This window comes from Carassius gibelio, chromosome B16 (genome assembly GCF_023724105.1).
Source record: "Carassius gibelio isolate Cgi1373 ecotype wild population from Czech Republic chromosome B16, carGib1.2-hapl.c, whole genome shotgun sequence".
In the NCBI taxonomy this organism is placed as follows: domain Eukaryota; kingdom Metazoa; phylum Chordata; class Actinopteri; order Cypriniformes; family Cyprinidae; genus Carassius; species Carassius gibelio.
Genome location: NC_068411.1, coordinates 6,118,354 through 6,129,456, shown reverse-complemented (window position 1 = coordinate 6,129,456; position 11,103 = coordinate 6,118,354). Strand labels below are relative to the sequence as shown.

The 11,103-nt window shown below is 34.9% G+C and overlaps 2 protein-coding genes across 2 annotated transcripts; both read left to right on the top strand.

Moving 5' to 3' along the window:
- The first annotated feature begins 2,775 nt into the window (after positions 1 to 2,775).
- Positions 2,776 to 5,901, top strand: LOC127974294 (uncharacterized). The gene is made up of 2 exons (XM_052577475.1): positions 2,776 to 4,749; positions 5,133 to 5,901. The coding sequence occupies exons 1-2, from the start codon at positions 2,776 to 2,778 to the stop codon at positions 5,157 to 5,159; spliced, it is 2,001 nt and encodes a 666-aa protein (XP_052433435.1). The 3' UTR covers positions 5,160 to 5,901.
- Positions 5,902 to 9,947, top strand: LOC127974663 (uncharacterized). Its single transcript, XM_052578099.1, has 4 exons — positions 5,902 to 6,689; positions 6,914 to 6,983; positions 8,285 to 8,459; positions 9,365 to 9,947. The coding sequence occupies exons 1-4, from the start codon at positions 5,955 to 5,957 to the stop codon at positions 9,525 to 9,527; spliced, it is 1,143 nt and encodes a 380-aa protein (XP_052434059.1). The 5' UTR covers positions 5,902 to 5,954; the 3' UTR covers positions 9,528 to 9,947.
- Positions 9,948 to 11,103: the final 1,156 nt, after the last annotated feature.

Here is an 11,103-nt window from a genome sequence, read left to right as displayed (position 1 = left end):
CTGTGCTTCTTTAACCTTAAACCTTTCTTTTCTTAGGCGCCAATAATTGCTAGAGAGGGAGATGCTAAGAGTGAGACAAAGAGATGATTTTGGCTGAGTACTAAGTGGTTTCTGTAATTAAGTGCTGGTGATGGGATTTAATTTATGTACAATGTTATTTGTTTAACTTTGTAGTCTGACATCTTGGGTCATCCAGGAAATGACACACAGTATTTAGATTAAAGGTATGTAAACTTTTGAATGGGGTAAATTCAGTTATTATTTTGTCTTGTATGTGTAAACATCTGTGAAATAGCTTATTCAGGACAGTATAGCAATAATAATAATAATAATAATAATAATAATAATAATAATAATAATAATAACAATAATGTTAATTATTTTTATTTTTATTATTAAGATTTTGCACTTTCTTCAAGGGGTGTGTAAACTTATGAGCACAACTGTATATACACAGTACTGAATGAAATGACAGTATGTGCATGACAGAGAGCGCAACAAGTTCTCTCTAATTCATTATTTATTTTGTATTGTATCAGCTATGAATATATATATATATATATATATATATATATATATATATATATATATATATATATATATACATACATATATATATATATATATATATATATATATATATATATACATATATATATATATATATATATATATATATATATATATATATATATATATATACATACATACATACATACATACATATATATATATATATATATATATATATATATATATATATATATATTCAGCTGTAAAAAAAAAGTAATTGATAAATAAAAAAATAAGTAATCAATTTTCTTAGTTCAGTTTGATAATGAGGGTAGACAATATTTCTTGGAATCGATCTGAAGTTGTAAATTATTGAGAAAAATATTGTGAACACACAATTCACATCCTCCTAGATGTCCACTCCCATAACTTATTTTTCTGAACTCATTAATAAAATGATTAAGTCAAGAGAATATGTGTAAGTGCACTGTAAAAAATTCCTGTAAATTTACATGGAAATTTAACAGCAAATTGCTGTTTCCATGTAATAACAGCATTTTGCTTTTTTTTACAATGCATTATGGGAAGACTTGTTCACTTCGGGTTGCGTGGTCGATCAACAACAATTTGACACTGTTATTTAACAGTATTATACCCTATTTTCATCCAATGAGCACAAGGCGCCAGTTTGGAATATCAGATTGAGGTAGGTTTGCAACTTATTATTTTATTATCTTTAAATGACCTATTACTTTAAAATATAACATCTTAAACTTCTAATAAAGCTTCTGTGATTTAAATCAGATGCCTCAATTAAATTATGTGTTTTAACTTAACGTTATAGGCAAATAATTGGTCGACGGATCCCAGACTGCCATCATACAGCCATCTTTATTACACAAACACAGGTAAGAATCCCTAATTTTCATCCAACCTGCATATTTTACCAAACTTTATCCAAGTAATAGATGAATGGGAATGAACGAAATCAATCTTTTTTTTTTCTTTTGTGTTATGTGCACATTTCAGTCCATGAGATAGAGACAGACAATAATTTATCTGCCGGTATTACTTAATTTGCCGCTCCGCGCTTAATTTAATCGCCCTTTTAAGTAGCCTAGCCTACTTATAAAATAACAATATAAAGATCCAGTGCATCCGGTTAGTGAACGGTTAAGATTTGCAGGCACACTCATAACATGTGTGTAGGATAAGTTAGTCAAGCATACACGTGAATAATGAAGTTTGAGTGTTTATGAAATGGGCACATGTACAATTTATTTATTTATTGTCAGTAAATGGTAGTGAAGAACATTTTAAATTCTTGTAATTACTAGGTCAACAAACCGCTGCTGGCTTGATCGCAAAAAATAATAGCAGCAACAGCGTCTTGCACTGCATCTGTTTCAGACATTTTAACGAAAATCTATTGCTTCGGTAGTTATTAACTAGATAATTCAGTATTTTTTTTTCTTGTGTCGTAATGTTAACGTGCGCATTCAGTCCATGAGAGACATCTAGAGACATAGACAAATTATCTGCCGCTCCGCGCTTATTTTAATCGCCCTGTTATCAACTTAGGCTACTTATAATTAAAATAGCAATATCCAGTGAATCCGGTTAGTGAACAGGTAAGATTTGCATGCACATTCAAATAGCGTGTGTAGACTACTGCCAATCATGCAAGTGACTTATGAAGTTTGAGTTTTACGAGTAAAACTCGAATTTAATTTCGAATTACGAGTGTTTATGAAACGGGCTTTTTTGTAAGTAAATGGTAAGTGAGGTATGAACAACATTTTAAATTCTTGTCTAATTAGCTACTGTAAAGGTGCCTTTTCAAACCGCTGCTGGCTTTATTGCAGCTACTAATAGCAGCATAACAGCGTCTTGCACTGCATCTGTTTCAGCCATTTTATAACGTATTTTAACGAGAATCGATGGCTTCGGTAGTTATTATCTAGATCTGTTCTTTACAACATGTTTCATTGTCAGCTCTGCGGGAAAACATGTGATACCCCTGTGATCTATGTGAAACATATGAAAATACACAGCAATGTCTCAAATATTGTTTTTCGTTGCTGCATACCTAACTGTAATAGGAAGTTTAAAAAAAATGCTGGTTTGAAATCTCACGTGTACAGACACCATGCAGGATATAGGACAGAAACCACAATGTGCACTACACATTCCTTGGAATGTCATGTTGATTTGTGTAGGGCCAAAAGTTCTTCTTTACCCGAGTTTATTTCTCATGTCAAAATGCACATTAAAGAGGGACGAAAAGTCACATGCCCTTTCAAGCAGTGTGGTAAAACATTTACTGTTAAATCAACATTTACCTCTCATTTGTCTAGAAAACATAACAAAAATATAGAAGGCCTAATTGACTCTATTACAGCAAACCCTGAAGCCAGCTGCTCTCAGATTCAAGACATTGATGTTCAGACTGATGCTGATGAAAATGATGAGGAACCAGATGTTAGTCCTGAAAATGTTGACAACACTTTGTTTTTAAGGAATCTTGCTCTGTTCTATTTGAAATTGCAAGCCAAGCTATTGCTTCCAGCCTCAGTCATTCAGACAATCATTGAAGACATGCAGTCAATACATGAAATCAATCAGTCCCATTTGCTTTTCAGACTTCAGGAAAAGTTAATCTCACTTAATGTTCCAGAAGCAATGATAAAAATGGTACTTGACGATCTTAAAGCTGAAGATCTTTTTACATCCTGTAATAGCCACAAATTAAGATCAGATCAGCGAAGAAAAACATTTTTCAAGAAAAGCTTTCATTATGTTGAGCCTGTGCCTATTCGCCTAGGACAGAATGAAGCAGGTAAAGAGTGTTTTGTGCAGTATGTACCAGTAAAAAAAACAATTGAATCTCTCCTTCACTGCAAGTCTGTAAGAGAACAGTACAATGATGTGCACAGTCGTGTCCGGTTGAAGGACATTTTAAAGGATGTTTGGGATGGTGAAAACATAACTGCAAACTTGCATCATGCAGATGAATCTGCATTAGGCTTGGTCTTATATCAAGATGCTTTTGAGGTTGCGAACCCTCTTGGGTCTGGGAAAAAAAAGCATAAAATTCTAGCTATGTACCTCACATTAGCAGATCTATTTCCTCATAATAGATCAAGTACTGACCAAATGCAACTGGTGTTTCTCTGCAGGGAACAAGACTTTAAGTACTTTGGTCAAGAATTGGTCATGAGGTGCTTAATCAATGACCTTAAAGACCTTGAGACTACAGGCGTAGATTTTCCAGATGGACTGAACGTTAAAGGAATCTTGCAGGCAATAGCTGGTGACAATTTAGGCTCACATAGCATTGGTGGGTTTCTGGAGAATTTCAGCGGAAGTAGATACTTTTGCAGATATTGCGAAATTGAAAAATATACTTTTCAGGAAAATCCACTTTCCAGAGCCACATTTCGTACAGCAGAGTCTTACAAACATCACGTTGAGAACCTTGATAAGGGTTTGGACCATAGTGGAGGCATCAAGTTTGACTCTTTGTTCAATGAGCTCTCCTTCTATCATGTCTCTCAGCCAGGGTTGCCCCCATGCCTTGGACATGATTTATTTGAAGGTGTTGTGTTGTATGACCTTGCTTTATGCATACAACATCTTGTAAAGGTTGACAGACAGTTTACGTATCTGGAATTGAATCGAAGGATTAGTCAGTTCAAGTTTCTAGGTAATGACAACTGTGACAGACCGTGTGAGATTAACCCAGGAAGTGAGAAGCTAAGTGGGCATGCTGTACAGAACTGGTGTTTTTTGAGGATGCTGCCAATGTTAATTGGTGACCAAATTGAATCACCTGGTGAGAATGAAGTTTGGCAACTAATTTTACTGTTAAGGGAAATTGTTGCACTTGTTTGTGCACCAGTCATTTACAGTGGTCAGATAGGGTATTTGAGAGTTTTGATTGATGAGTACCTATATTTTAGGAAACACATGTTCCCTACTTACTCTCTCAGACCTAAACATCATTACCTTAGCCACTACCCAGAGCTCATTATTCATTTTGGACCACTCATCCGTTTGTGGACATTAAGATTCGAAAGTAAGCACATGTATTTCAAACAGTGTGTAAGAAAACTACATAACTTTAAAAATCTGTGCTTTACTCTCTCAGAAAGACATCAGCTTCTGCAGGCGTTTCTTCATGCTGGTGAGCTCTTCCCTCCTTCTATTGTAGCAGAAAAGGCAACAGAGTTTGTGGTGAGTGACTACAATGATGTCATAAGAGAGTCTGTATCTGGATATGATTTTCAGCCTGAAAATTCTTTGGTTTCTCATGAGGCAACTGTGAAAGGCACAACATACAAAAAAAACATGTATGTTGTCATTCATGAAACTGATGAGGGGCTTATTGTGGGGAGGATTGTGATGACAGTCATACACAATACTTCAGTGTACTTCATCACAGAACTTTTCCAAACTTACAGTATCCCTGACATGGGTGTTCATTGCTTGACACCAATGAATGGATCCTACACTTGTGTTAATCAGAATGACCTTCTGGATTATTATCCATTGTCAAAATACACAGTGTTTGATATGTCTGTAATAGTTCTTCATCATTCTTTTGTCTCAATTTAAAGCAATGTCCGCCTTGGTCGGAGAACTGAGGGAAATCATCCTCAGGGCTTTGCCGTCAAATGATGAGAACACCACACAGCTTTTGATTGACAAACTTGTAGGCTCGGGATTGGAATCCAAAGATGATCTTCAGTTTGTTCAACAAGAAGACATCAGTGACATACTACCAACTATAAAACTCAGAAAACTTCTCAATGCTTTTAAAATGGGTAATTATAATCTCACATCTTCATCTATATTTCTATTCTTTTTAAAATGGCTGAACATGTAAAAGTGGGTTGTTGAGAGATGTTAACAGGGACATAATTTTCTATTCATCAGATATGAACGTTGTTATTTAGTTTTACTTAAACAATTTGTTTGCTTGCTTGCGCACTCACCCCAGTAGTGACATGAACAATGTGAATAGTTTTAGATGCAAACAATGTCTACATTTGTAGAAAACCGGCCATTGTTACCGTGTGTGGAATTGAATCAATTTTATTCTGTATATATCAAGTTGTGTCTGTACAGATCGTGTGGATTTTAACTACCTGTTCAATATTTTGTTTTACTCAGAGTCAGAAACTGTCACTTTGGATCTCACCACTATGCAGCACACTCCTTCCTTATCAGCTGGGAGCTCCTCACCACAGCCATGCTCTTCTAATATGTCGGTAACTACTGATGGAGGATCAAGCAGTCTTGAAAACAGTCAACCATCTACATCCCATTTTAGGAAAACGTGGTCAAATACCTTTCAGGTACCATGGCAGCTCATGCCTGCAGAAATTCAGTCTTCTCTCTCTTCTGGGAAGAGACCTTCACCACCAGCAAGACGACAAATGGTCAGGGTGCTTGCCGATGAAATGAGAAAATTTGAGCCAACACCAACACGTGCACAGTGTCTTACTATTTGTAAAGCGATTGTCCATCAATATCCCCAGAACTTTGCGGATCAACTTCATGATGGCCGAGTTGTAGGGGAAGGTTACAGCTCACTTTTGGCCCAGATCAAGAATAGAATTGATAACCTCAGCCGGGCCACTAGCTTCCGACAGCACCGGTCAGCTGCCAGTGGTCTTAAAAGAGGACCCACTGACACATATGGTTGCACCCGGTTTCAGCCTGATCTTCCTTTAGATGAGACTGATGTCTCCATTGAGACTAAACGTCAGAAGCTGGAGGATCTATTCTGTCAAGAAGGTGCAAAGGGAGCTGAGAAAGCTGAGGTTGAAAAACTGATGGAGACAACTTTCTGCCTGCAACGGAGCCAAATAAATAGTGTGCCAGCACCTTCTGTTGCGGAGTTGATGGAAAAGTGGCCATACCTCTTTTTTCAGAAAGGCCTGTTCGCCCATTTTGAGCTGCTCACTGACATTAATGTCCTGCGTGCACTTGAACTTTCTATGGAGGAGTGTGGAAAGAGCATCTTAGAGTTTTTTAAAAGCAAGCCTACCAACTCAGAAGTCAAGTCAATCCTTTCCAAAGATGAACCCATTGATTCAACATACCAAATTGTTCAACTCCTAATGGCTCACTTCATGGAAAAGCAAGATGGACTCATTCTTCAAGAAAATGTAAGTTTATCTTTAGTTCTTAAAACGAACACCTGTATAGGAATGGTTCAACCAAACATGATAGTCCTCTCATCATTTACTCCCATCAAAATATAATATTTTTTTGAATATGTTCCTGTTCTGAGTACAAAAAGCCTTTTACCTCTGTAGAATATTATCAACGTTATCAGCAAGTATCACGTTAAGATTAGTCAGTTGTCTTAAATTGTTATCTTTGACAATAGATGTCTGCCACTCCTGCTGACCTCGAAAAGATGGGGAACCTGCCTGTGAGTCCTCGTTTGATCCTGCTTGGTAAGTATATCATATTAGACATGTCTGCAATTTATTTTACAAAAACAAGGCTCACACAAGTTTTACTATTATGAAAGGATTCACATTTAAGTGCTTCATTCTAGAGTTTACTGTCTTTGAATCATGTTTTATTACACTGTGCTGGTTTGAATTTGAGGACATTTTTATTAATCAAAGACAAGTTTGAGTCTTTACAAAAAAATCACTACACTTTATTGTATTGTACACTTTTTTCCCCTCTCGGAGGCTGGCTTAGCATTAAAGGAGAACTCCGGCGCAAAATTAACCTTGGGTGAAATAACACATTGATACCGAGTCGACCGTTCTCTTAGATTTGTTTTCATTAAAATCGAATGTAAAGAGTTTTTTCTCTTCTACAACAGTTTAGCTTATAACGCAGTTTATGGGGGCATATCCTAAGTAAAAAGAAATCGCTAGTTAATACCACTAACAAGGCTCAAAATAGCCATACACTAACACGGTAGCATAATGAGGGTCCCTACATACAAACCGAAGTTTTGAGAACTTGGTAACACTTTAGAATAAGGTTCCATTAGTTAATGTTAGTTAACTGCTTTAGTTAACATGAACTAAGCAAGAACAATCCTTCTACAGCATTTATAAGTCTTAGTTCATGTTAATTTCAACATTTACTAATGCATTATTTAAATCAAAAGTTGTGCTTGTTAACATTAGTTAATGCACTGTGAATTACCACGAACTAACAATGAATAACTGTATTTTCATTAACTAACATTAACGAAGATGAATAAATACAGTAATAAATGTATTATTCATTGTTTGTTCATGTTAATTAATACATTAACTAACATTAACTAATGGAACCTTATTCTAAAGTGTTACCGAGAACTTTTATGTTATTATTATGCTACCGTGTTAGAGTGGGGCTATTTTGAGCATTTTTAGTGATATTAACTAGTTATTTATTTTTACTTAGGATATGCCCTCATATATAGCGTTATAAGCTAATCAGTTTTTAGAGATAAAACTCTTTACATTCGATTTTAATGAAAACAAATCCCAGAGAACATTCGACTTGGTACCAATGTGTTACTACACCGGAGTTCTCCTTTAAGTTAAAAACAGACTTAAACAACCTTTCTTTTTCCTTTTTTTATTTTTATAAAGATATTGTAGGTTTTGTTAAATTGTAAGACATGACATTGTGTGCATTTTTTCAGGTTATAAAATAATGTACTAATTTCTAACTACCTTTTCTACACCAAACTCTCCAGAGATCATAGAATAACCATTAATTTATCCATTCCTTTATGATCCAGGTGATAATCCGGGCCAATGGATGAAACAATGGATGATCAGCCTCGAAGGCCGAATAATCTGCGAGGGTGTGCAGCCAACCTTTATCTCTGGACTTGCTGCATTGTTCTCTTCGTATTACATTTTTAATTTGCAGTACCAAGAGGAAGCAGCATCCACACTAGAATTCCTTCAAAGGTAACAAGTTTGGACTTATTTTATTTATTTCTAATTAACATGTTAGTATTAGTATGGTGACAATAGAATCCTCAAGCCATCCTTACTTTCTTCTTTGAGCCGAACACAGTCGGAGTTATAAAGAGAAAATAATATTCTGGCTTCCCAGCTTTGCAATGGCATTGAATAGATCCCGAGTTTTTGAAGCTCCAAAAACCGCATCCATCCATCATAAAATCCATACGACTCCAGGGGGTTAATGAAGTGAAGCGATGGTTTTTTGTAAGAAAAATATCCATGTTTATAACTTTTATCAGCTATAATCACTGGCTTCCAGAAACAGCCGAAAGCGAGTTCCAGATAGAGTCCAGTTCCGGCAGAAGAATGACCTTTGACGCGACATATGAAATCTTATATCAAAGTCCTATTCTTTCAAAACGTCTTAAGCCCTATTCGGACGGGACTAGCTTCACAGGGGGACATTAGAGAAATTTATGCTTGACAGATGTACTTTGAGATTTGAATCCTGTCCGAATCTGCCATGTCTGTCTTTTTCTCACACGACCTCTGTGAAAATTCCAGAGCAAATGACCTACTGTTTTTCGTCAAACTCGAGGGTCCTCAGATTAATCTAATCCTGTCCAGATTAATCTAATCTTTCTTAAAAAAAGGCATGGCTTTCCTTATTAGACATTTATTAACCCCACTGGATACGTATCGATTACTTTTATGCTTTATTGATGCGTTTATTGGAGCTTCAAAAACTTTACAAAGCTGGGAAGGATGTTATGCATTATGGCTGGAAGAAGAAAGCCATATACACTTATGGTTTGAGGGTGAGTAAATTATGGGATAAATTATTGTTTGGGATTAACTATTCCTTTTAAATCATTGTTCACTGAAGATATTATCCTCTTATTTTTCAGACGTTTTGTTGGAATTAATCCAGAAAAGGGGACCAAAGCTGCAAGGGGAAAGGTGATGTCCAAAAAATCTGGGAAAACCGTGCAGAAGAAGACCATAACCGTCAGTAACAAAGTTTCAAATCTTTTAAAAAGACTTATGGACTTTGAGTGGCACTTCATTTAAAATGTACCTGACACTCCCCACTCATGCAGTTTGTTTTCAGAAACATTGTCATCTGGTGTTATATTTTGTTTATACAGAGTTATTTAGATATTAAAAAAGGCTGGTGTTTTTTAAAGCCTGATTTAAGAGTTTTTATTTATTTTTATTATTATTTATTTTAAATAATTACTTTGTCTTAGTGCAACTGTTTTTGGGCTAATGTTTGCCAAAGCCTCATTTGACACTAGATTTGTATTTTATATAGAGGTAAGTCAATTCTATATATTTTGTATTTGTTTGCTTTTTCTTAAGCCATTTTTGCATTTTGATGGGTGCTTAATTGTATGCACTGAATAGTACTTGACTAGTATTTTTTTATTTGCCTATTTTAGTTTAAAATAATTGAGCAGAATTTATCTGGTGTTGTATCAGAATAATAAAAAAAAATAGTAACTTGTCTTTATTCCTTTTTTGTAATCCATGACAAAAATAATGTGCAGGGTTATAATAGCATTTAGAATTGAAATTATTGTGGTTTCATTGTAAAAACTACGACTGTAAAAAAAACAGTTAACTACTGGCAGCTGTGGTTGCCATTATCATACTGTAAAAATACGGTGTGTTACTGTTTTTGAAATTAACAGCTAAATACTGTTTTGACAACTACAGCATATAGCTGTTAAATACCAGGCTGTAAAATTACAGTTTTATACTGTAGTTGTCAAAACGGTATTTAGCTGTTAATTTCAAAAACAGTAACACACCGTATTTTAACAGTATGATAATGGCAACCACAGCTGCCAGTATTTTACTGTTTTTTTACAGGATTATTTTTTACAGTGTGATGTATTTAAAGACATTTTAAATAAATGAAGAGAATAAATATCTTACATTCTTCAACATGAGTTGAATGATAAGAATAACTTGCTCATTTTATTATTCCCAAAACCTACCCATTTAAGATATAATTTCTCACAGCTCCCTTAGAATTTATTTCTAGTGGAGTGGAATACAGTTTAAATTAATCAATTAAAATTCCTGAATGACAAATTTGATTTCCCATGCTTATCATAATGACATATCCCCTAGTCAATAAAAAAGCTAAGCTCAAATTGAAAGTGTTTTCCTGTGTGGTACAGAACCATTACTGAACTTAAATTAATCTTCATTGAGTGTAGGGGTATGGGCTTTGTGCTGTATAATGCGCCAGATTGCTCAAATGCTTTAATCCAGTTTAATATATCATTCAGTTTCTGTAATTTGAATAAGGCACTGCTGAACTATACTGAAGATGACCAGTTGACTGATCTCCACAACTGAAAACCCACAATACTTTCCCATGATGTTTTGTAAATGAATGCCTGTGAAGATACAAACTTTTTTGATATGCACTAAATCTGTTTGATCAGCTAGACCTCTCTGACTCTTTCTTAAGCTAAAACAACAACACTTTTAAGGCAGTTGTAAAAGGTTTTTATTTATTTTTATTTTTAATGATGCATTTACATTTGCAAAATGAAATTGTTTAGACAGTCTAGGAGAAAAATGAAAAACGGGGTCCTTAGAACCGACAGGAGACAAAATTACCTCCATTCTT